Source organism: Salvia splendens, chromosome 12, assembly GCF_004379255.2.
Source record: "Salvia splendens isolate huo1 chromosome 12, SspV2, whole genome shotgun sequence".
NCBI classification, from domain to species: domain Eukaryota; kingdom Viridiplantae; phylum Streptophyta; class Magnoliopsida; order Lamiales; family Lamiaceae; genus Salvia; species Salvia splendens.
The window spans coordinates 1,800,821-1,827,404 of NC_056043.1; the positions used below are offsets into that span (position 1 = coordinate 1,800,821).

Here is a 26,584-nt window from a genome sequence, read left to right on the forward strand (position 1 = left end):
TTCCTACTTTATTCAATCAAGGCAATCCGGCAGTCTACCCCAGCCATTCCAGCTCATAGTGCTAGTTTAAGTCATGATGTCAACCTTGAATTAGCCTTGTGGCATAATAGATTAGGACACCCTACTTTTGATGTTGTTAAGAGTGCCCTCAAGAGCTGTAATCTTCCTGTTAATTCAATCAATGAAAATCAGTTGTGTCATTCATGTTGTGTATCTAAAGCTCATAGACTCCCATACAGTGCCTCTGAATTTAAGGTTCATTTTCCTCTAGAGCTTGTGCACTCCGATCTCTGGGGACCATCCCCAGTCATTTCAAGAAATGGGTACAAATATTATGTCTCTTTTGTTGATCATTGTACAAGGTTTACATGGATATACTTGTTAAAGACTAAAAGTGTTGTTATAGATGTTTTTAAACTATTCAAATCATCATCAGAAAATCTTCTGGGAACCAGAATTAAATGTTTACAGTTTGATTGGGGTGGGGAGTATCAAGGCTTGCCTTCTTTTCTCAAGCAGAGTGCTATATCTCACAGAGTTTCCTGCCCTTACACTCCTCAGCAAAATGGTTTAGCAGAGTGGAAACATAGACACATAGTTGAGACTGGTCTTACCCTCCTGACACAAGCTTCACTTCCAATTTATTTTTGGGATGATGCCTTTGTTTCTGTAGTTTTTCTGATCAATAGAATGCCATCCAAGGTGATTGGTGACATCTCTCCATTTCAGAAGTTGCACTCTAAGAAGCCTGACTATTCTGCCTTGAGAGTTTTTGGATGCTTATGTTATCCTTTGGTTAGGCCATACAACAACCACAAGCTGGAGAGCAGGTCTATGAAGTCAGTTTTTCTGGGATATAGTGGATCTCACAAGGGGTACAAGCCCCTTCTTCCAGATGGAAGAGTAATTGTCTCTAGAGATGTTGTATTTGATGAGAAAATTTTTTCTTACTCATCAATCTTTCCCACTGATGCTTCAGATAATTCCACTATTAATCCACACTTTCTAATTTTTCCTGCTGTGGAGAAGCGGCAGGCTACTACTTCCACATCTGCAGCTCCAGTGGCTTATTCTGATGATAATCTGTCTCCATCTTCTCCATCTCCTGGTTTTCTTCATGACACAAATGATCAAGATTCTTTTTCCGCTGCTGAATCAGTTTCAGGTACTCAACCAGTTGCTGCAGCTCCGGTTATTCCTGTAGATGATGCAAATGTCTCTAGCAGACATCACATGACTACAAGGTCTAAGGCAGGTATTTTTAAGCCTAAGCTTTATAATCTCCTTGTCACTTTGCACTACACTCCCAAATCAGCTTCAGAAGCACTTCTCGTTCCAGTTTGGAAGGATGCTATGCAAGCTGAATTCTTGGCTCTCCTTAAGAACAAGACCTGGTTATTGACAACTCTTCCTCCTGGGAAAAATCTTGTGGGATGCACTTGGATTTTTAAGCTAAAACTTCACCTCTCTGGAGAGATTGCTAGACACAAAGCTAGACTTGTTGCACAAGGTTTTTCACAGCAGCCTGGCTTTGATTTCACTGAGACTTTTAGTCCAGTGGTGAAGCCTGCCACTATCAGGTTGATTCTCACTATTGGTGTAAGCTATGGTTGGGAAATCACTCACCTAGATGTGAACAATGCTTTCCTTAATGGAGAATTGAAGGAGGACATCTACATGAATCAGCCTCAGGGTTTTGAACAGGGTGGTCCACATCTTGTTTCCAAGCTGAATAAAGCTATCTATGGGCACAAGCAAGCTTCTAGAGCTTGGTTCTTCACTATACACTCTGTACTTATGTCTCTGGGATTCACTCAATCTAGAGCAGATGCCTCCATGTTCATCAGGAAGTCAGGATCAGAGACTATCTATATTTTGATCAATGTAGATGATATGCTTGTCACAGGCAACTGTCCTGGTGCTATTAAGAGTATCATTTCTCAGCTTAATACTCATTTTTCCCTTAAAGATCTTGGAGAGGTGGACCTTTTTCTGGGCGTAGAGGTTGTTAAAACTACCTTTGGTTTACATCTGTGCCAGTCGACTTATATCAGAGATCTTCTAAAAAAGGCCAACATGACTGGAGCCAAAGGGTGTCCTACACCCATGATTTCCACTTGTGAACTCAGCAAGAACGTTGGTTCACCAGTCTCTAATGTTAAGCTTTATAGAAGTATCGTGGGTGCTCTTCAATATGCTGCTATCACACTTCCCGACATCAACTATGCTGTTAACAAAGTCAGTCAGTACATGGCTTTCCCTCTTGATCCTCACTGGAAAGCAGTGAAACGGATATTAAGATATCTTTCAGGCACGTTGGATTATGGGATTCAAATTCAAGCCTCAAATAGAGTTCTATCTGCTTTCTCTGATTCTGACTGGGCCTCAGATCTTGATGATAGAAGATCAACTACTGGATTTTGCACTTATTTTGGCAGAAGCCTCATTTCATGGTGTGTTAAGAAACAAACGGTCGTGGCGCGTTCCTTTGTCTCATCCTGCTGCAGAAGTTGCTTGGCTCACTTCAACACTAAATGAGTTAAAGCTTTCTATCAAAACTGCTATCGAGAAATGGTCCAAATTTATCGAGAAAGGGCTTTCTATCAAAACTGCTCCAGTGATTTGGGTGGATAACCTTAGCGCTATAGCTCTTGCATCTAATCATGTGTTTCATGCCAGGACCAAACACATTGAACTTGATATCCATTTTGTAAGAGGAAAGGTTTTGAATAAGGATAACGATCTTCGACATGTCCCTACACAAGATCAAGTAGCTGACATCTTTACCAAACCTCTAAGTCAGCAACCTTTCATGAAGCTCAGAAACAGACTCGGTGCAGTTTCTCTAGCCTCACTCAGGTTGAGGGGGGATGTTAGAAGTATCACGATTGAAGAAGTTGATGATGAAGCCAAAGGACGTGGCAATGTTGATGAGCATGCGGGACATGGCGCTGACATGGACTCATGCACAGCTGGAAAGAAGAGTGCACGTATTGAAGCTCATTGTGTGAGCATTGGATCACCACCTTCACGTCCAGCTGTTGCTCGTGAAGCATGGGACCACTCCCGTACTTTTAAGGATGTGTTGCTACAAGGAATAAAGAGCACGGCAGTTTGTTAGAATTAGCATCTTAATGGATGTTTAGTTAATGTTTTAGTTAAGTAATCATAACCGTATGAGAGGTCTAGATTGTTCCATGAGCATGTATATATTGCTGCTTGTAATCAACATTTTTCAATCAATGAAACAGTAACTATCAAACTCTCATTTTATTTTCGGTTATGTTGATTCTTGCTTTCACAATCATGGTTTTATGTCACTCTCTTCAGACTAAGCCTTTTATTTATTAAATTCTTAATAGCATTAAAAAGCGTCCTTAGCCATTTTATTGTAGTGTTATCTTAAGCATCTTTAATCTTTATAATTTATTTTTGTAATAATGAAGGATGATTTGTTTACAACTATACCACAAGATATTATGATAGAGATCATGCGCAGACTCGCGATCAGAAGCATTATGAGGTGCAAGTTTGTCTGTAAATCATGGAGCCATCTTATCTTATAGAGACAATGTACACTCCGAAACAAGGCCTGGTATCGTATACACCGGAACAATGCATGGCTTTCGTTAATGTATTCAGCCATGAGTACATAGTCTGCGATGAGGCCTTCAGGCCACTTCTCCAAGTCTTGTTGCCTGATCTTAAGCCTTGCAACTATTGTGTTATAACTGATTCATTTGATGGTTCGCTCTTGGCGTGGAACGAAAGCAGTCATATTGTTTCCATAAGCAATCCAATGACTCCTGAATATACAGTGCTTCCTCCTTCGCCTACACGTAAGATTAATATCATTTGTGGATTTGGAGTGAGTAAAATAAGTCGGCAACATAATATTTTATTTGGTCGATATGAATATCTGTATGTGTATTTGTTTTGTTACGTATACACTCTAGGAGGAAGAGAAGGGTCATGGAGAAGCCTAGCAATACCAACACTAGGCCATCCTATATATGGGGGTAAATACATAATTCATACAAAATGTATCACATTTGTTTCATATTAGTACAAAAGATTTGAAGTTTACATAAATCATACAAAAAGTTTCATTCGTGTTTCAATTTTGTACATTCCATTATATGTGTTTAAACGACGTTAACTCTTTGTCTATGTGAAATACAGAATGTTTCATTATTGTTTCATATTGGTACAAAAAGTTTTATGATTTTTTCATTTGGTACAAATATTTCATCATTATTTCATGGTTTGTACGTCATATGAGTAAAAAGTTGACACCGTTTAAAACATACTAGCGGAATGTACTAAATTGAAACACGAATGAAACTTTTTGTGTGATTTATATAAACTTCAAACTTTTTATACTAATATGAAACAAATGTGATACATTTTGTATTAGTTATGTATTTACCCCTATACATGGACTTCTGACCGCTACATTTTTTAATGGAAATCTCTATTAGTTGACATCAGATTCAAGTGGAAATCAATTGATATGTTGCTTAGATCTCGAAACTGAGCTCTTTACAAGTTTATCTCTTCCCGACAAAGAATATTATTCTGAACTACGTATTTTGGAGGATCGATTATGTTGATGTTCATGTAATGTTGTTTCCGATTATTCTCATATTGTTATTTGGAGGATGAATTCCTACGGAGATGCGAATTCTTGGAGTAAGGAATATACGTTTGACGACCTACCACGCAAGAAAAGGATCTTTTTACCCACTGATAGGCTAGCATTCGTCACCATTTTAGAGTCACTTTTCATGCTATATTGTTGAAAATTTGCATATAAAGATGCATATTTTAGCAGGAAATGAATGGAGTGGTCCGACGAGTATGCTAATGGAATGGATTCTGGATTACATGCAAAAGTAGAGGCAAATTGAATACAAATTCAGTAGTTTGAGAAGAAAGGAATCCACAAGGCACAAAGTGCCCAGTTTGATAGATTAGCCAGTCTCCAAGCAAAGTTGACAGCTCTTCATAGTCGCACTTCAAATCTAAATTGACGAGTTTTTGTGCTACTAATGCCCACAAGCACCACTTTTGAAGGCAAAAGAAACCAACTACCATCATTGGGAGTGGAGATGACTTCCACATCAAACTAACTGGAACGTTCTTCTTTCTCCTGTGGGCTTACTTGCAACTTTAAAAGTTGCTCCACAATTTCTTGTTTCTTCTTTTGTTTCTCCTGATATGCTTGTAGCGAACCCAATAAGTGATCAATAGTCATTTCCTTCAAATCTTTTGTTTCTTCTATTGTAACTACTATGTGCTCAAAATTAGGGGTTAGAGAGCGCAATATTTTCTCCATGATTCTAACATCCTCCAATTTTTCACCATTTCTTTTTCATTTAATTTGATTCTGCCAAGACTCTTGAAAAATAATCCGAAATTAATTCGGACTCTTTCATATGTAAAGACTCAAATTCTCCTCTTAAAGTTTGGAGACGTACCTTCTTTACTCGCTCCGCACCAACACACGAGATTTGGAGCTTCTTCCACGCTTCTTTTGTGGCGCTTGCACTTGAGATCTTCTTGAAATCATCGTCCCCTAGAGCTTGGTAGATGAGATAGAGAGCTTTCTTGTCTCTCTTTCTCGCATCTCGCAATCTATCCCTTTGTTGTTGGGATAAATCGGTCTCGTCTTGCGGCTCCTCGTAGCCACTCTCCACGATCTCCCAAACGTCGTGGGCTCCCAATAACGCTTTCATCTTGATACTCCAATAATCGAAACTGCTCTTATTGAGCATGAGAACTTGGAACGACGGCAAGTTAGCCATACTATAGGTAGGAACTTATGGCTCTGATACCACTTTGTTGGAATATATAAGATATGTGTCGGAGGAGTACTTTAGTTTGGAGGAAGTATTTGAGAGGAGAATGAGTGAAATATGTGGGAAATGATTTAGGAGTGGTTGGTGAAGTGGAAAAGCAAAGGAACGCTTTTATTCTCAAATTTTTTGAACTTTTTGAACTTGTGAAAATGGTACAACTATGCCATATTTATAAGCATTCATTTCCTATTCTAGAATTCACTAGATTCTTTAATATTTTATATCTACGCTTTTCTCCATAATAATCTAGATATTTTACTACATTCTAGGGAACTCTACTAAGTTCCTTTTTTTATTTTTATATCTACACTTTTCTCCACAATATTCCTTTTTTTATTTTTATTTTGTCATTGCTGATAAATCTTGATTACATATATGATTTTATTTTTTTTACTTTTATCAGGGATTCGGATGTGCAATTGGGATCGTCAGCTGAATTATTGTGGTGTGATTGTTTGAAGGGAATGGGAAAATTGGGAAATCAATCCCAATTTTGAAGAGTTTTAGTAACCTTTTAGAGAAATTAATCCCACTTCCATTACAATTTTTCTCATCATTATAGTTATGGTTATTTTAAAAAAAAAAACCAAATTTGAGTAGCTCGCTTATGCAAGTTATAATAACGCAAGGATAATTATAATTATGGTGGATTAGGAGATAATTGCGCTGAGGATTAGGTGTGAGTGATCTTAAATTATGGCCGACAATTAGACTTAGTAATGTGGACGTTGATTAATTTATAACAATAATAGCAGCTGGCTTCCATCTAACTTTCTATAATCTATTTTATCCTAGTAATGTGGACGTTGATTAATTTATAACAATAATAGAGCTGGCTGCCATCTAACTTTTTATAATCTATTTTATCCCTGCATCCACCTGCTTCCCTTCACATGGCTCACATTTTATTTTTCCATTTAATTAATTTCTATTCAATTTGAGTCTATGAATTTGTTATTCAGAATTACTTGCAACTCTTAAAGATATCACACTCTCTACCTCTCAAATCACACTCGCCGGCGAAGATAAGGAAAATGAGTTGAATCGGAAAATCAAATCCACACCGGCAAAGATAAGAAGATACAAGACAAAGAAAAGGTACTAAGTTCTTTTCTTTGGGTACTTTCAAATTCACATGATTATGTTGATTTGTATAGATTTATAACCCTAGGCTTCACAAAATTTATACAATCCATATTAAAGTTAAAAAGTTTCCAGTTTACCTAAATCCACAATTCCACACCTAATTGCAAGAAAATTGTGTTCCGTCAAGTTAGAGCATAGAAATCTTAATTAGAATTAGAAGATACTCCCTCCATTCCGCAGTCATAGAGTCATTTCTTTTCGTCACGGATTAAGAAATAAATATTTAAATGTATTAACTGAAGATATAATAAAGTAGGAAAGAGAGAAAATAGAGACAATAAGGTAAGAGATGGAAAATGAGTTACCTTTTGCTAAAAAATGATAAATGACTCTACAAAAAAAATTATTTTATATACTAGTTTTGTGTTAAGGGCTTTTTTCCCTCAACACGTCGGCAACCGTGGTTGACAGCAGAAAGATAATTTCCGGCGCCTGTGATCGGGTCGGCGGCACGAGGTGATCGACTGTGCGCGGGAATCCGTTCCCGTCGGGCAGTTCGTCGCCTAGGTTTTCAATTGTCAACGATATGTTGGGCAAATAATATTTTCATTCATGATAGGTTATGAACAAAATAGCCCTATTTATATTTTACGGACCCTAGGTTTTGTTTGACCTAATCCTAAACATCGGGAAAGAACCAACAAGAAAACCCGACGGAGCTTATAATTACGCTCGACTAAATTGCAAAAAATAATTAATAAAATATTCCAAAATAAAACACTAATGTTCGACTACTACTTAAAATAAAAGAAAGATAAATATGGAAATAACTACTTGGCAACGAAGTTGCCGAATCTGCTCGGAGGCTTCGCGTTCCTCGTCGGCTTTGACTTCGCGATGGAAGCTTCCTCTCGAACTCCCTTTGTCCCCTTATCCTCGTCACTCTTTCTCCTCTGTTCCACGATCGGTTCCTGCCGTGCTTGCGGTTCAGTTGGGATTGTATCAACCCCCCTCTCCATAGCAACATCCTTGTCCTCAAGGAGGATATTCGGAAACTTCTGGTGAAGCACATCCAAAGGCTCCCATGTCGGCGACTCTGTACCGTCCAACCAGCGAACCAAAGCATGCTCCCTTGGCTGATCCCCATTCCAAAGCAACCTCCTCTCCAGCACACGCACCGGATACACCACCGGGCGATTGCCGAAAAAATCTGACGGCAAATCACCCTGAGGTCCCTCTGAATCCCCAACTACAAACGGGCGAAGAAGGCTAACGTGAAACACGTTATGAATTATGATCCCCTCCGGGAGCCGCAACCGATAGGCCACTTGCCCGATCCGCTCAATCACTTCAAATGGCCCATAATAGCGACGCGCCAATTTTGCTGACAACGGCCGCGCGACCAAATGCTGACGATAAGGTTGGAGTTTTAGCAACACCATATCCCCCGCTACAAACTCCACGTTTCGACGATGCTTTGATACGAGACCCCCGACACCAGACGCAACAGCAGAGCAGCATGCCGAGCTGGAGGCGACAACAGCCGAGCAGCATGCCGAGCTGGAGGCGACAACAGCCGAGCAGCATGCCGAGCTGGAGGCGACAACAGCCGAGCAGCTCGACGCAGCGCTTCCGGAGCCGAGCAGCACGACGCAGCCGAGCAGCACGACGCAATGCGTGAATGACCGAAGTGAAGAATTGATTGTGTCGAAGAGATCCTTGAGGCCGAGAGACAAGCTCAAGGCGCCGAACAAGTTCAAGAGTTAGCCGATTCTTTTTGTTTCCTTTTTATTTCTTTCCTTTTATGTTTTAGTATTTTTGAAACATTAATTTACTTACTGTTGAGTCGGGCCTGATTTATAAGCCCCGTTCGGGTTTTCTTTGCGGTTCTTTCCCGGATGAATTAGGATACGTCGAACCGCCCTAGGGTTTCTAGTATAAAATAGGGTATTTCATCAACACATTATTTTTATGAATGAAATATTTTCCCTAAACCTATCTTGTGAAACAAGCAATTATCCTTACGTTTCTTGTTGCTTTGTGGAAGACGTCCACCAAATCAGCAGGGGTTCGATCAATTGCCGCGAGTTTGTCGTGGAAATTGCTCGTGGTTCCGCCGAGAAGGAAGATCACGGAGCCGTTGCGGAGAACGTCCGTAACATCTGGTGCTTTCATCCCGATTACTCAAGTTTTAGTTAGTTACGCAATCGATGGCGGCGGAATTTCCACCGGCAGAGTCCTCGTCGGGGCTGCAGTTGGGCCCGACGCGGCAGAGGAATTCGGGCGACGTCGACGGAAGACAACAACACGTCGACCCAGTCACGTTAGGTTTTGCGCAGTTGAACGCGCGATTTGACAAGATGGATCGTCGGGTCGATACCTTGGAACGACGCCCGACGCTGCAGACAGAGGGCCATGAACCTGATTGGGAAGAAGCCGACCACGCGTGGGAGGACCACCGCGGGAAGGGACGGAGCGACCGTGAGGAGTATGACCGCCCCTACCACCATCAGGGTCGGGGCCGTGTTCGACCTTATCGGGGTGGACGCGGCGATCGTTGTGGGGAGGGAGCGCTTCCCGGCCGAGGAAGCCGCCCTGGTCAGCGACGGGGCGACGCAGGGTATGGAATGGGTCGCCGTCGGGATAATTGGGACCTACCACAGCGACACGACGATTGGGACGAGGAGACGTACGAGGAGCGCGGGGTAACCTGCTGGGACCCGCCCCAAAATCGGGAGCGTTTTAGCCGCCAGTCGTCAGATTATTCATCCGGCGTAAAGATGGATGCGCCACACTTTAATGGGGCAGACGCGCCAAACTGGATCTCGCGCGTGCAATACTACTTCGATCACAAGCGGGTTCCGGAGGCTGAGCGCTTGCATTATGTAGTAATGCTATTCGACCCTCCCGCTTCGGAGTGGATATTTAATTATCGGGAGACGAATGGTTTTGTTACTTGGCCAGAGTTTTTGAATGACGTGAGGCATCGATTCGACCCCCAGAGCTTCAGGAACTATACAGGTTTGATCGCCAAGCTGGTTCAGACGACCACCGTGGCTGACTACCACGCGACGTTCGAACGGTATCTCAATAGGGTGGCCGATTTATCGGAGTCTGCTTTGATTCCAATCTTTATTCAAGGGCTGAAACAGCCTCTGCAAGAAAAGGTCGAACTACAGAACCCAGAGTCGTTGGCAGAGGCAATGGCCTTAGCGTTGCGTTTGGCCGCAACTCATGATGAGCGACCACAGCACACGTCGACATATCAGCGCCGACCGTGGCCTGGCAAGGAGCAACGAGCCACCCCGGCTCCGGTTTCTAACCAAACCGCCATGCCACAACCACAGGACTCGTTTGTCCAGGAGGCGGACAGATCACGAGCATACCCAATTAGGGTGTCGAATGCGGAAAAATCGGAGCGAGCCCGTCGAGGGCTCTGTTATCATTGCCCCGAGAAATGGGTCGCGGGCCACGTTTGTAAAGTCAAGTTGCTCTGCTATATGGACGATGAGACGGACGACCCGCACGAGGTCAGTGCGGGAGAACAGCTTCCCGGCGAGGAATTGATTACGGCAGACTTATCACACCTGCACGCCTTAGATGGCCGTGGGAGTTCCAAACCGTTTATTGTCCAGGGGACATTAGGGGACTCTACCGTCCGGGTATTAATTGACACAGGAGCGACACTTGATTTCCTCCATCCACGGATTGCAGAGAGACTCCAATTGGAACTAACTCCAATTAGACCGTTCCGAGTGCTGGTGGGCAACGGGGCATCCCTGCTTTGCACCCATATTTCGCGGGGCACTAAGTTAGCTATGCAGGGTAGCTTATTTGTGGTAGATCTTCACATTCTCGCTCACCATGGACCGGATGTGATATTGGGAATGAACTGGTTGGAATCACTAGGGAAAGTATCGGCAGATTTTGTCAGAAAAACGTTAGAATTTACTCAAGGGGATCGGACGGTATTTTTGCAGGGAGTAATGCCGGGTCCGAGACAGATTTCTCTACACTCGCTGTACACACTAACAACACAGCCAGCAGACCATGAGTTCTATGAAATCGTGCCAATTGACAGGGTTTTCGAGACAGGGGCCACCAAGGACCTAGAAGGCTTTCCTCCTAACCTTCCAGCCGAGATACTGGAGGTATTGACGGCGCACCGGGCGGTGTTCGAGCAGCCTCGCGGCGTCCCCCCGGCCCGCTTATTTGACCACCGGATTCATCTGTTACCAGGGACAAGACAGATTAACGTTCGACCTTACAGATACCCATACTTCCAAAAGACTGAAATTGAAAAACAAGTGCACGATATGTTGGAGCAGGGTATAATTCGCCACAGTCACAGCCCTTTCTCGTCCCCGGTACTGCTGATCCGCAAAAAGGATGGCACTTTTCGCTTTTGCATCGATTACCGTGCCCTCAATAAGGCAACAGTCCCGGATCATTTTCCCATACCTACGGCAGAGGAACTTTTTGATGAGTTGGGCAGTGCGAAATATTTTACAAAGTTGGACCTTCGATCAGGGTATCATCAAATTCGAATGAATGAGGGTGACATCTTTAAGACAGCCTTCAGGACTCATGACGGCCACTTCGAGTTTCTTGTGATGCCTTTCGGCCTCACAAATGCACCCTCCACTTTTCAGGCGGCTATGAATGCCATTTTTCAGCCGCTCCTCAGACAGTGCGTTATCGTCTTCTTCGATGATATCTTGATTTACAGCCCGTCCCTAGAATTGCATGGCCAGCATTTGGAGGCAGTCCTAGAGTTACTCCACGCGAATAGCTTCTTTGTCAAGCTTTCCAAATGCTCATTTTGTAGTGTTTCGGTAGAATACTTGGGGCACATCATTGACAATGGCAAACTCAAGGCTGACCCAACTAAGATAGAAGCAATGACGGCATGGCCTACGCCGGGAACAGTCAGACAGTTACGGGGCTTCTTGGGTTTGACAGGCTATTATCGCCGATTCGTCGCTCACTATGCGACGATAGCCGCCCCGTTGACGGATTTACTTAAAAAAGAGGCGTTTCGATGGTCGTCCGAGGCCGAGACCGCCTTTGCAGCGCTGAAGACGGCAATGACCTCGGCGCCAGTCCTGCAACTACCGAATTTCAGTTTGCCTTTTTGCGTCGAGACGGATGCTTGTGAGGTGGGAATTGGCGCAGTCCTAATGCAGCTAAATCATCCAATCGCGTTCTTTAGTAAGAAATTGGGTCCTCGCAGGAGAGCAGCATCGACGTATCATAAGGAATTATACGCTATTGTGGAGGCAGTGCAAAAGTGGCGTCAATATTTATTGGGGCGTGAGTTCGTTATTCGCACGGACCAAAGGAGCCTAAAGGACTTGTTGCAACAGGTAGTCCAAACTCCGAACCAACAGCTTTATGTCCGGAAACTTATGGGGTACAAATTCGTGATAGAATATAAACGTGGAATCACAAATAAGGCAGCAGACGCCTTGTCCCGCCAACACGACACGTCGAGGGTACAGACCGACGATACCCCCAGGGAGTCGCCTCGCGCCAAGGATGGGACGACAGTAACCGACGACCAGCTGCTCGTTGCGCTGGCCCGACCAGTACCGGATGTAATGCGAGTTCTGCAAGAGGAGACCGCATCACTGCCCGATTTGGTCGAATTAACGTCGAAAATCAAGTCTGGTGACGCCCCCCCTCATTTGACGTGGGCGGATGGCCTCATATATTATCATCGTAGGGTGCTTGTGAGTACGGAGTCCAAGACAAAGAGGACATTGCTGAAAGAACACCATTGTGCACCGTCGGCGGGTCACCCGGGCCACGAGAGGACGTTCCGTCTTCTGGCGAGTAGTTTTTATTGGCCAAAAATGCGCAAGGACGTGGTGACATTTGTTAATGAATGTGTGGTGTGTCAATCCACGAAATATTCGACCCGCAAACTAGCGGGTTTATTGCAGCCACTCCCGGTCCCATCGCAAGTGTGGGAAGATGTCTCCATGGATTTCGTCACGGGGCTTCCACAATCCCGCGGGTATACGGTCATCATGGTGGTGGTGGATAGGCTTTCAAAGTATGCTCACTTTGCCCCCCTTCCCACCAAGTTCGACGCTCTCCGAGTAGCGCACCTTTTCGTTAATACAGTGGTGCGGCACCACGGTTTCCCTACGACATTAGTCTCGGATAGAGACTCGGTGTTCCTTAACGCAACCTGGGAGGAAATGATGCGGTTGAGTGGGACCAAACTTCACTTCTCCACGGCTTACCATCCGCAGTCGGACGGGCAGACGGAGGTCCGTAACCGGGGTTTGGAGCAGTATTTGCGCGCGTTTGTTTCGGATAAACCCTCGAAATGGACAAATTTTCTCCCGTGGGCGGAGCTCGCTCTCAATTGTTTTCACCATTCCGGGTTGGGCACGTCACCGTATCGCGCTTTGTATGGGAGAGAGCCTCCGTCCCTGGTCGCAGCCCCTCCATCGGCAAAGACACCACCTAACGTCGCAGACATTATCAAGCAGCGAGGGGAGTTATTGGTCACCCTCCGGCGTAACCTTTTGCGCGCCCAGCAGCGTATGGCAGACGTGGCGAACCGGCACCGTCGCCACGTCGAGTTTGAGGTCGGGGATATCGTTTGGCTTAAGCTGCAACCGTACCGACAACATTCGGTTGCGAAGCCACTATCGGCTAAGCTAGCCCCGAGGTTCTATGGGCCTTTTGAAGTGCTGGAGAGGGTTGGCCCAGTAGCCTACAGATTGCGCCTCCCAGATGGAAGTCGGATCCACAATGTGTTTCACGTAAGTCTATTGCGGGAGTTTGTGGCGGGGGAAGGTGATGTAGACGGGGTGAAACTCCCTCCGGAGTTCGTTGGGAATAGGCCGGTGGCACGGCCAGTAGCGTTGCTGGAAGAACGCGTTAGTTGGCGCGAGGGCCGACCAGAGAAGCAATGCCTGGTGCAGTGGGAAGATGATGCGTTCACGCCAACGTGGGAGCCGGTTGAGGCGATTGGTAGGCAGTTCCCGGAGGTTCGCCTTGTGGACAAGGCGATTTTTAACGGAGGGGGGGTTGATACGAGACCCCCGACACCAGACGCAACAGCAGAGCAGCATGCCGAGCTGGAGGCGACAACAGCCGAGCAGCATGCCGAGCTGGAGGCGACAACAGCCGAGCAGCTCGACGCAGCGCTTCCGGAGCCGAGCAGCACGACGCAGCCGAGCAGCACGACGCAATGCGTGAATGACCGAAGTGAAGAATTGATTGTGTCGAAGAGATCCTTGAGGCCGAGAGACAAGCTCAAGGCGCCGAACAAGTTCAAGAGTTAGCCGATTCTTTTTGTTTCCTTTTTATTTCTTTCCTTTTATGTTTTAGTATTTTTGAAACATTAATTTACTTACTGTTGAGTCGGGCCTGATTTATAAGCCCCGTTCGGGTTTTCTTTGCGGTTCTTTCCCGGATGAATTAGGATACGTCGAACCGCCCTAGGGTTTCTAGTATAAAATAGGGTATTTCATCAACACATTATTTTTATGAATGAAATATTTTCCCTAAACCTATCTTGTGAAACAAGCAATTATCCTTACGTTTCTTGTTGCTTTGTGGAAGACGTCCACCAAATCAGCAGGGGTTCGATCAATTGCCGCGAGTTTGTCGTGGAAATTGCTCGTGGTTCCGCCGAGAAGGAAGATCACGGAGCCGTTGCGGAGAACGTCCGTAACATGCTTATTCGCCGAATCTCGCATACCTTGTTGTGCGCGGGCTAGATTCCCACGAAGCTGAACCAACAGCTCACTCCGCTACTTGATCAGACCCGCCACTGACGGGGGACTCGCGGCTGACGGAGGAGCAAAAACCAGACTGGGCGGGTCCCTCCCGTATAGAGCTTTGAACGGCGACGTGCCCAGACCCGCATGATAGAAGCAATTAAGCGCTAGTTCCGCCCAAGGCAGGAAGTTAGTCCGTTTAGAGGGGCGATCCCCGGTGAAGGCTCGCAGATATTGCTCGAGCCCCCTATTACGCACCTCCGTTTGGCAGTCCGACTGAGGATGGTACGCCGTCGAGAAGTTCAGCTTAGTACCACTTAGCCGCATAATTTCCTCCCAAATCTTATTCAAGAACACGGAATCGCGATCCGAGACCAAGGTCTTGGGAAATCCATGATGACGCACCACCGTGTTAACAAATAAATGTGCGACCCGCAAGGCATCAAAACATGTTGGCAGGGCTGCAAAGTGGGTATACTTGGACAAACGATCCACGACAACCATGATGGTCGTGTATCCTCGCAACGGAGGCAGTCCCGTGATGAAGTCCATCGACACATCCTCCCAAACCTGCGAAGGAATCGGTAACGGCTGCAGCAATCCAGCCGGCTTTTGTGTAGAGTACTTTGTAGTTTGGCATATAACACACGCCTCGACGAATTGCCGAATCTCCTTTTTCATATTTGGCCAATAGAACTCGGCGGTAACTCGACGGAGAGTCCTTTCAAAACCCGGATGGCCCGCCGATTGGGAGCAATGATATTCGGTCAAGATCGGCGTACGCGCTGAAGACCGAGATCACACAAAAATTCGTCTGTTATAGTAACCCAACCCATCCACCCACGACAAGTGAGGTGGGGTGCGTCCCTCTTTTATCTCCTTTGTCAGTTCACGCATCTCTAGAGACGATGCAGTCTCATGCCGCAGCAGATCAATCAGCTGTGGAACCGGACAGGCGGCTGCTGTCAGGAGAGCCCCATCGGTCTGCACATTCCCGAGCTCCACGCTCTCTCCACTGACCTCAGAACCCTCGTCGGTCAGCTCAGTGCTGCGTGAAAGTGCGTCTGCAGCACGATTAGAAGTGCCTCTTTTGTATTCTATCTTGAACTTGTACCTCATTAACTTCCTCACATAGAGCTGCTGATCCGGGGTTTGTACCACTTGCTGTAGTAGTTCCTTCAAGCTCTTTTGGTCGCTTCAAATCACGAATTCACGCCCCAAGAGGTACTGGCGCCACTTTTGTACCGCCTCCACAATCGCGTACAATTCCTTGTGATACGTAGATATCACACAACGTCGAAGACCCAGTTTCTTGCTGAAATAAGCTATGGGGTGATTATCCTGCAACAGAACTGCCCCAATGCCCAAATCAGACGCGTCGGTCTCTATACAGAACTGGCGATCAAAATCCGGCAAGCGAAGAACCGGTGCCGAGGTCATCGCTGTTTTTAAGTTCCCAAAGCTCTCCTCAGCATCCGTAGACCAGTTGAAGGAATCGTTCTTGAGCAACTCAGTTAATGGAGCTACAATCATAGCGTAGCCTGCAATAAAACGACGGTAGTAACTCGTCAAACCTATAAAACCTCGGAGCTGTTTAACCGACTTGGGTTTAGGCCAGGCCGTCATGGCGGTAATTTTACTAGGATCAGCCTTCAGAGGTCCCTCACTGATTAAGTGCCCCAAATATTCCACCATTGAGCTACAAAAATAGCACTTCGATAATTTAACAAAAAAACTGTTCTTCTGCAAAACGTCTAGAACAACGGCCAGATGCTGCCCGTGCGCCTCCGTCGACGGGCTGTAGACTAAAATGTCATCGAAGAAGACGATGACAAACCTCCGGACCATAGGTTGAAAAATAGCATTCATAGCTGCCTGGAAAGTCGAGGGTGCATTCGTGAGACTGAAAGGCATGACCAAAAACTCAAAATGGCCATCATGAGTGTGGAAAGCCGTTTTGAAAATGTCCTCGTCATGCATTCTTATTTGATGGCACCCGGAACGTAGATCCAATTTAGTGAAGATTTGAGCCTTGCCTAGCTCGTCAAAGAGTTCATCTGCTGTCGGAATTGGAAACTGATCTGGGACCGTTGAACTATTCAACGCGCGGTAATCGATCCAAAAACGAAACGTCCCATCCTTCTTCCTGATAAGGAGCACATGGGATGAGAATGGGTTGCTGCTTCGCTGAATAATGCCCTGTTCAAGCATGTCCTTGACTTGTCGTTGGATTTCATTTTTTTGAAAATAAGGATAGCGATAAGGTCTGACATTGACAGGTTTCATGCCCGGCAACAAATGGACACGGTGATCGAAAGGCCTTTTGGGTGGCATCCCCGCCGGCAAGCTAAAAAACTTGCTGGAATCGTGTCAACACATCCAAAAGCCCTGGCGGCAGACCAGCAGGAAAATTCTCGCCCGCGGTCGGCCCCGTTTGATCGATTTCCGGGTCCAGCAACAACAACTCAAAAATGTCGAGCACCTCCTGCGAAAGAACTAGCGATACTAAAAAGTGTAGATTAACGTGGCGCGGTGGCGGTAAAATTCCTTTCATAACGACCTGTCGATCCCCCTGTGAGAATGTCAGCTTTTTTTGTATGTGAAGTCTGCTGTAATCGGCCCCAAGGACTCGAGCCAGTCCATTCCCAAAATAACGTCTGGTCCATGCACCGGCAGAAATATGCAGATTCACCAAAAATATCGTCCCTTGTATGCGTGCAAAGCAGAGCCTCGCCATTCTCCACAATAACTCTAAATGGCCGTATAGGTGAAAGCGATAGGTGCAAGCTCTCCGCAATTTGCGGATGTAAGAAATCCCGATCGCTCCCTTATCAATCAAAATGCACACTTCCCGATCCTGTATTGTCCCTATCACTTTCAGAGGGCGTGATCTACGACCCCCATGCATTGCGTGGACGTGTGCTACCTCCGTGTCTTCGCATTCCTCTGTTGTAAGTTTCTCTAATTCTCCGTCTTCCAAGTCATCCGAATCATCGGCATAGCAGAGGAGCTGCTGTTTGCAAACATGGCCAATGACCCACTTATCCGGACAATAGTAGCAGAGACCCAGCTTCGCACACTCTGCCTTCTCAGCTTGAGACACGCGGATTAGAGGTTGGCGAGAGGGGTTGGGAATACGCCCAAGAGCAGGCTGCTGAGTCGGGCCGACGGTATTCTGGGTTGTCGGTTGGCTAGAAATCGGGCCTGCCTGATTGCGGCTATCCCGGTTCTACCAAGGACGATGAGAGGCCTGCTGTGGCGGTTGTCGATCGCCCTGAGAGTCAGCCAGTTCCAAGGTCAAAGCCATCACCGCGGCTAGAGACGACGGGCGATGTAGGCGCAACCGTTCTTGCATATCCGGCTTTAAATCTGCCACAAAGAGAGTGAATAACGTTGTTTCCGGAATGCCCTGAACCCGGTTGAGATACTTCTCAAACGTATCATGATACTCGAGCACTGAACTTGTTTGTGTCAATTTTGCAATTAGGCCAAAGTAGTCCTGAAAACTCTGTCCGTCAAATCGATGTCGTACATCCTCCAAGAAATCCTGCCACGTGACAAAATCATTGTTCGCGCAATAGTTAAAGACCCACTCCGATGCCGGAGGATCAAACAACATCACCGCATAGTGTAAGCGTTGTGCGTCTGGCATCATCAGGTGATTAAAATAATATTATACTCGACACCCAATTTGTCGCGTCAAAGCCATCAAATCGCGGTGCTGCCATCTTAACCCTTTCAGCTTTATCAAAAGACGATTCCCGCGAATTAAAGCGATGGGGCGGATCCCAACAGGATGCTGGGCGGTCACACGCTTGATTGAAACCGTTAAACCTGTTACGGGGAAAACCAAACCCCAATTGGTCCCCGTTAGCGGTCGCACCGCCGTATCCCTCCTGGCGACCCGCGTTCTGGTGGCGAGGCTTATTCCCTCTGTCTCACGCTCTCTTTCCCCCAACATCCATATCCTCATACTCCTCCCAATCGTCATGCCGCAATGGGGTTCCGCCTCGCGTGAAAGAACTGGTTCCAGATTCTCAAACCTCCGATCAGTCTCGTCCCTCCACACGTCCAATTTATCGAAACGATCCAACAACCGATCCAATTTAGTCTTAACAGAGTCACCTTGCTGCACTTTGTCCCCCTGTCTAGTCTTCATCTCTAAATCTTCAAACGGAGGATGATTAAACCCCCCAGCATCACGGCGATTCGCCGGCTGGCCACGTTGGGGTGGACCCCAACCCGTCCTACCGTAGTTGTTGTAGCGTCTCATGAGTTCAACTGAAAGCACCAGATGTTAAGGGCTTTTTCCCCTCAACACGCCGGCAACCGTGGTTGACAGCAGAAAGACCGGCGCCCGTGATTGGGTCGGCGGCATGAGGTGATCGACTGTGCACGGGAATTCGTTCCCTCGGGCAGTTCGTCACCTAGGTTTTCAATTGTCAACGATATGTTGGGCAAATAATATTTTCATTCATGATAGGTTATGAACAAAATAGCCCTATTTATATTCTACGGACCCTAGGTTTGGTTCAACCTAATCCTAAACATCGGGAAAGAACCAACCAGAAAACCCGACGGAGTTTATAATTACACTCGACTCAATTGCAAAAAATAATTAATAAAATATTCCAAAATAAAATACTAATGTTAGACTACTACTTAAAATAAAAGAAAGATAAATATGGAAATAACTACTTGGCAACGAAGTTACCGAATCTGCTCAGAGGCTTCGCGTTCCTCGTCGGCTTTGACTTCGCGATGGAAGCTTCCTCTCGAACTCCCTTTGTCCCCCTGTCCTCGTCACTCTTTCTCCTCTGTTCCACGACCGGTTCCTGCCGTGCTTGCGGTTCAGTTGGGATTGTATCATTTTGATTATTTTGTAGATTTTTAAGAGTTTATCTTGTGCTTTTTAGGGTTAATATAATATCGTATCATTTTTTCTATTTAGAAAAGACTAAAGTCCAAAATTGATTCTCGACATTTTTGGGAAAAAGCTTTTTGATCTTACATATTAAGTGTGATAACTTATTGTCCAATACAACATATTTTGGTCCATTTTTAACGACTGACAAGATTAGTAAATTAATTGCATTTAAATTAAAAATTAAAAGGAGAAGAATGTCCTTTTATATTTTTTTCTTTTATATTGTGTTTTTAAAAATTTATTATTAACTTTTATAATTAGAATGATATTTAACTCTGGTCAAATGTGGTTGATAGTCAATATTTTGACGGAACTATTAAATACTCTAGATTAAAACATTATAGTAGTATTTAGATTCAGAAGCCATCAAATTTAATGTGTAGAACTAAAAAGATATTTTGGGGAAATGTACGTTGAGAATCAATTCTGAACTTTGGTATTTACAAAATAAATAAATAAAAATAATCATAAAGTTTCAAATGATAAAAGAAAAAGTGAAGCAAAGTTTGAGAGAACCATTATACTTCCTCCGTCCCAACTAAGTTGAGACGTAAACAAAGTGGTTATATTGAGGTATAGACAACATACTAAGAATCTACCATAATGCATATACTAATCCTTAATTCGGTTTTTTATATATATGCAAAATCTTACAATTTTGTTATGTGCAGACTGCAGTTTGCCCATAAACATGTCGGAGGCCATCATCAAAGAGGTGATAAGGAAACTGGAAAGTGTTCTGCAGCCTGAGAATACGACGCATTACAGATACGGGGACATCTCGGGGGCCTCCTGGACTTCTCGTAAGAGCCACCTTTCAGAGGTAATAAATGAGATGAGAATGGTGTTGGATTTCTCGAGAGAGAGAGAATCAGGTGAGAGGAGCAAGCTAAACCATTTGCTAGCTGACTTTGCTGAGATAGCTCAAGTGTCGGAAGATATCATAACACTTCATGGGCTCGGTTTCTATGAAGAGATGCATCATGTCCTAGAATGGATGAAGAAGACAAGAAAGCGCATGTTGAAGTTTGGAGATGGTGAGGGGGTGAGTAGTTCACAAAGCGTTGGAGACGAAGGTGTCGTGCTGGGGTTGGAGAAAGACGTGGAACAGCTTATTTATAGAGTGATTCTTGGTGAAGCCATTCTTAATGAGAGGCCGCGCCTCGTGATTTCATGTATCAAAGGCATGATTGGTGCGGGGAAGACAACTCTTGCCCGACAAGTATACAACCATCCAGACATCGTTGAAACATTCGAGCTCCGCGCTTGGGTAACCATTTCTAGTAGTGACACAAGTACACATGAAGTGCTTGTGGAACTGATACAAAAGTTGGTGGGACATGTTAAAGATCCATTGTCGTTGGATGAAATGGACAACCGGAGTCTCCAATCGATGCTTTGGGAAATGCTAGAAGGAATGCCATATTTCATAGTTCTTGACAACGTGCCAAAAGGAATGTGGTTGCGATCCATATTTGATGGTCTTCCATACAAAGGTACGTTCGCTTTTATTTCTTATCTTAGAACTAATTTTGCATGCTTAAACTTATTAACATTTAGTAGAAATCAAATTTATTTGTTTTGATGATGGAAGATGGAAACTCATACTTATACCTAATTGTAAAGTGGTGCAATCAATTGTTAATTTTTTTTTAAATTGTTAACTTGCTAACTTATCAACTCAGTAGCCTTTTAAGTTTCCCTTTTTTGCATCAAGTTCTTAACATGGTATAAAATCAGGCTGCCGTGGATGTAATTTGCTGACCACCAGTCGCTATCAGATTACAGAAGATGATTTTTATACACACGAGATGAAACCTTTCGATTCTAATAAGAGCTGGCAATTGTTTTCACGAACAATTGATAATTTTACAAGTTGTGAGAACAAATTCTCAAAGGAGTTGGAGAGGAAGGGGAGAGATATGCTGAAAAAATGTGGGGGTTTGCCGCTAGCTATAATAGATGTTGCAAGGCAGAAAGCAAAGCAAAGACTTTTAGGGATTGAATGGGATGAACTTTTTGATTCAATTGATTTGGGCGAATCACTGAAGTTATTTGAGCCGGTGTATCATGGCTTGGATGATCAACTTAAGGCATGTTTCTTGCATATGTCATTTTTTAAGGAAAATGCAACAATAAGGGGAGAAAAGTTGAGACATATTTGGGCTGCAGTCGGATTAAACACAGAAAGATCCATACCATATATGGCCAATGAAGAGTGCATGCACAACGTACGATCATGTATAGAGGAATTAGTTTGTGAATCCATTATTGAATTGGTGAACGATTCTGAATTCTTTAGGTATCGCATGAATCCTCTACTCTATGAGCTATCCATAAAAAAAGCAGAAGAGAATATCGGCTTTGAGATCTTAAGGAGCAATGGAAATAATGGGCACTCTCAAAATCCTCGTCATCGCGTTATCCACTGTGGCAGAGACAAGTTTAATCACTCCACGAATCAAGACAACGAACATCTTGTTTCTCTCATCTTTCATGGAGGTGGTCGCTACTTGGATGATGCTAGTCAGTCCTATTGGAAGAGTTTTGAACTACTGAGGATACTCGACATGGAAGATTTTGGGGTGAAGACTTTATCAGAAACTATTGGCACATTGATTGGGTTACGGTATTTGGGATTGAGGAACAACTACATACAAGAGATCCCACACTCGTTGGGGGGCTTGGAAATGCTTGAGGTTCTCGATATAGCTCAAAACTTTATGATGGAGTTGCCAAATATTATCAATGAAATGGGTAGCCTTCGTTATCTCTACATGTCTGATGTGATTTGCCGAAAGCCTTTGAAGGTAGACGTGTTGCAGATGCTTGAGATCCTAGCCTACATCTCGATTTATGATTGGACATATGAGGTCTCGAGCTTGGAGAAGATGACTCGTCTCATTAAATTGGGTACTGAAGAAGTTGATGAAAACTCGGATGTCAACATGCTCTTCGCATCACTGGCTAAGTTTAAGAGATTTCTACAGCTTAACTTGCAAGGATTTCGTTTCAGAAGCATGCCATGTTTGGACAAGATTGGGGTTCTACATGGACTCCGTAAACTCCGACTGGATGGACGTATATCTAGGCTACCAAGTGCCATTAATTTCCCTCAAACTCTTGAATACTTGGTTTTGGTGAATACTTGTCTTGACGAAGACCCAATGCCAGTATTGCAGGAAATTCCTAAATTAGGGGTCCTCAGAATGCGAAATGCATACAATGGTCGAAAAATGGCGATCGGGAATTACGGCTTTAAAAATCTCTGTGTCCTACGCATCAATGAGTTATGGAATTTGAGAGAACTTCGTATCGAAGAAATTGGAAGTACATTTTTGCAGGAACTAGAAATCAAGAATTGTCCACTCTTGGAGACCCTTCCGGAAAGGATTGAGGCCATGGTTTTTCTGAGGAAGTTAAAGATGGTAACAACTAAACACATTGCAACAAAGATCAGAAATTCGAGCTCCTTCCCTAATATACTGGAAGTGGATATTAGTCCATAATTTTATTATGTAAGTTTACATATTTTGTCTGTGTGTATACTTTTTCTTCTTTCCCTTTTGTCCCCTTTTGTTGTTGTGTGTTTCTAGTTAACTTTCTTAATGCTCTCACCTACCAATTATGATACAGGTGCACCTCTTGAAGAAGCAGAAAAGCAAGGCTCAAACACGCGGCAGACGTCAAGCTAACCTACCTCGCTGGAATGACATTTTTGAGCGAACTATAAATCAAGAATTGTCCACTCTCTGACACCCTCCCGGAAGAGATTGGGTCGATGGTTTTCCTGAGGAAGTTAAAGATGGTAACAACTAAACACATTGCAACGAAGATCAGAAATTCGAGCTTGCTCTCTAATATACTGGAACTGGATATTTGTCCTTAATTTTGTTTTGTAAGTTTATATATTTTGTTTGTTATACCTTTTCTTCTTTCCCTTTATCCCCTTTTGTTGTTGTGTGTTTCTAATTAACTTTATTTATGGTCACCTGCTGAATTTTATCTCAAATTTTCATAATTTTATTATTTAATTAATGTGATCGAGAGGAGCAGGATTCATAAGGCCAATTCCCTGTTGTAGGGATCAGACGTAGATCGGATTCACAAATTACCAAGACCTCTTTGTTCTTCATCAAAGAGCTCAGTCAAACTCTAACCACGCGACTGATTTACATTCAATGTTTACAAAAACTTGAATACAGAATAGAGTTCTATCTATTACACAAGATCAAGATCCTCTTCTAGTTCGAGCTTCTTTCACCTGCACACTCAACAAACGTATCAGTATCACAAGGAACAGATCCTCTCGGATCTAACACACTAACACGAGTAAACACAAGAAATATGCAAAGAACACAGGAGAAACTGATGCTTCGGCTCAGACACCCGCCGATAACACAGGCCTATTCTCAAGAGCTCAGATCCAAAGGAGCACAACTGAATCTACCAGTGATTAACCTCACACTCCAGATTCCAGCGTCAACAGACTCCACAAAACCAGATCTATCACCTCTGAGAACGAACTCACATAGAAACATTCAAACACCCAAAACCCTAGTTTCACCAACACTTCAGCAACCGAAGTGGTTGCCTTCTCTGCTACTGTAGCAAGGTCTACTACACTTCCAACCGTGAGAAGTCACAAAGAAACCGCCGGAGAACCGTCGGAGAAGGAAGCAGAAAGAGAGAAGAAGAGAGTTTCTGAGAGCATCGAGAGAGCAAGAGAGAGAGTGTAGAGTTAGGAATAATGAAAGCCAAAAGACTAACCTCTCACATAACAAACACACATCACAATCCGACGGCTAAGAACCTTGATCCGGGTGAGAGTATACGTGGTTGCATCTGGAGTAAGAGGCATAAGTTTTTGGGCCAAGCCCAATCCAACTTCACATTGGCCATTACAAAACAATCAGCCCAACATGAGAGTCCACCAATTATTCAACACCTGTTTCTTTGTCTGTTCTTTCCCGGGATGTAAATGGCAATCGAATCATTTAATTCAATTCCCTTTGAATTTGAATTTGGTGTAAATTGTTGGAGATAGCCTACGAAGTATTAGGATTCAACTCCTTTGGATTTTTCTTAAATGAGACAGTTTGATCGGTTGGTTGGCTGGCTGGCTATGACAATCCATCTAATTCTTACAAATGAAAAAGCTCCATGTAGCACAGGTTCGTTGAAGACGAAAGCACAAGGACTATAAAGTTCCATGTAGCACAGGTTCGTGCTGGGCTTGGAGAAAGACGTGGAACAGCTAATTGATAGAGTGATTCTTGGTAAAGCCATTCTTAATGAGAGGCCACACCTCGTGATTTCGTGTATCAAAGGCATGATTGGTGCAGGGAAGACAACTCTTGCCCGACAAGTATACAAACATCCAGACATCGTTGAAAAATTCAAGCTCCGTTCATGGGTAACCATTTCTAGTAGTGACATAATTACACATGAAGTGCTAGTGGAACTGATATATAAAAGTCATATTTCACTTTTACCATAAATGGTAAGTTTGTCTCACATTCCACTAACTCACTTCACTCGCATTCTATTATAAAACTAATATAGAAAAGTTTGTCCATATTCCATTAACTTTTCCAACTCACTATTCTCTACATTTCTTAAAATCCATGTCTGTACCAAAGTTGACTCCTATTGTCCTACAAAGGGAATAACATTTAGTATAAATCAAATTAATTTGTTTTATTAATGTCAATTCATACTTATAGAGCAATTGTGGAAGGTTGATAAAACAACTATGTTAAATAGTTGAGTAATACATATAGTTCATTATAGTCTCCCTTTTTAGCATCACGCTCTTAATATACGATATATAATCAGGCTGCCGTGGATGCAATTTGTTGACCACCAGTCGCTATCAGATTACAGAACACGACTTTTATACTCACGAGATGAATTCTTTGGATTCTAATAAGAGCTGGAAATTGTTTTCGCAAACAATTTATAAATTTACAAGTGATGAGAACAAATTCTCAAAGGAGTTGGAGAGGAAAGTGAGAGAGATGTTGAAAAACTGTGGGGGGTTTGCCGCTAGCTATAATAGATGTTGCAACGCAAAAAGCAAAGCAAAGACTGATAGAGATCAAGCTAATGATCTCCGTTATCTCTTGAGATTATTTTCATTATTATGGAGATTGTTGAAAGATTACTTTAAATGTTGAGGATTTGTTTCCTTGTTTATCTATAGGTTGATCCCTATAAATAACTCCTCTTTAGAAGAGCTAGATATCTCGGAAAATAAAGTGTATTAAGACGGTATCAACCGTAGGCCTCTTCGGAGGATTATCTTGGCCTCTTTGGAGGATTGTTCTTCTTTTATATTGAATTACAGTTCTTGTTTTACTTCCTCCTTTCACTCCATATCAAAGACTTTCAGGGATTGAATGGAAAGAACTTTTTGATTCAATTGATTTGGGTGATTATTTGAGCCGGTCTATCATAGCTTGGATGATCAACTTAAGGCATGTTTCTTGTATATGTCTTTTCTTAAGGAAAATGCAATAATAAGGACAGAAAAGTTGGAACACATTTGGGCTGCAATCGGATTAAACACAAAGATATCTATACCATACATGGCCACTTTGTTAAATTACATGAGATTTTAATAAGAAGAGAGAGGATGCTAATTTTATTATGAACATGAATTTAAAGGTCGTGTCATGAGGATTTCAACCTGAGACATTTCGTCTAAGACATTAACTACTGTACCACTAGGCCAACACATGCACACAAACCTAAATACTATTTGGCACATTTGCCAGTTCTTGACCCATCAGATGCTCTAACAAAAGTTTCTGTGCAGGATCGTCATGCTCATCGGATCAGCATTTCCCGGGTTCGGAATAATGTCTAACCACAAATCAAGGGATTCGTGCGGCTTCACACAAGGCCATGTCCTGAAGTACGGCGGCTACTCATGCATGGCTCATGCCGTCTTTGCAGTTGCATAC

General features: G+C 43.7%; 3 protein-coding genes across 3 annotated transcripts; 1 reads left to right on the top strand and 2 right to left on the bottom strand.

Annotated features, from left to right (window-relative positions):
* Positions 1-4,939: 4,939 nt before the first annotated feature.
* On the bottom strand, positions 4,940-5,968 carry LOC121758689. The gene is made up of 2 exons (XM_042154075.1): positions 5,481-5,968; positions 4,940-5,400 (listed from the first exon to the last, which is right to left on the bottom strand). Exons 1-2 carry the CDS (start codon positions 5,805-5,807, stop codon positions 5,314-5,316), a joined length of 414 nt encoding a protein of 137 aa, XP_042010009.1. The 5' UTR covers positions 5,808-5,968; the 3' UTR covers positions 4,940-5,313.
* Positions 5,969-6,724: 756 nt separating this feature from the next.
* Positions 6,725-23,607, top strand: LOC121758685 (probable disease resistance protein At1g58602). The gene is made up of 4 exons (XM_042154071.1): positions 6,725-6,959; positions 20,288-21,112; positions 21,357-23,134; positions 23,253-23,607. Exons 2-3 carry the CDS (start codon positions 20,308-20,310, stop codon positions 23,123-23,125), a joined length of 2,574 nt encoding a protein of 857 aa, XP_042010005.1. The 5' UTR covers positions 6,725-6,959; positions 20,288-20,307; the 3' UTR covers positions 23,126-23,134; positions 23,253-23,607.
* LOC121758688 lies at positions 7,010-9,235 on the bottom strand. The gene is made up of 2 exons (XM_042154074.1): positions 8,973-9,235; positions 7,010-8,879 (listed from the first exon to the last, which is right to left on the bottom strand). Exon 2 carries the CDS (start codon positions 8,387-8,389, stop codon positions 7,778-7,780), a length of 612 nt encoding a protein of 203 aa, XP_042010008.1. The 5' UTR covers positions 8,390-8,879; positions 8,973-9,235; the 3' UTR covers positions 7,010-7,777.
* Positions 23,608-26,584: the final 2,977 nt, after the last annotated feature.

Excerpts from the sequence above, each read along its gene's own strand:
- LOC121758688 (XM_042154074.1), bottom strand. The coding sequence starts at position 8,389 with ATGGTGTTGCTAAAACTCCAACCTTATCGTCAGCATTTGGTCGCGCGG.
- LOC121758685 (XM_042154071.1), top strand. The coding sequence starts at position 20,308 with ATGTCGGAGGCCATCATCAAAGAGGTGATAAGGAAACTGGAAAGTGTT. Across the intron at positions 21,113-21,356 it reads TGATGGTCTTCCATACAAAG|GCTGCCGTGGATGTAATTTG; the intron begins GTACGTTCGCTT and ends GTATAAAATCAG.
- LOC121758689 (XM_042154075.1), bottom strand. The coding sequence starts at position 5,807 with ATGGCTAACTTGCCGTCGTTCCAAGTTCTCATGCTCAATAAGAGCAGT. Across the intron at positions 5,401-5,480 it reads GTGCGGAGCGAGTAAAGAAG|AGTCTTGGCAGAATCAAATT; the intron begins GTACGTCTCCAA and ends TTATTTTTCAAG.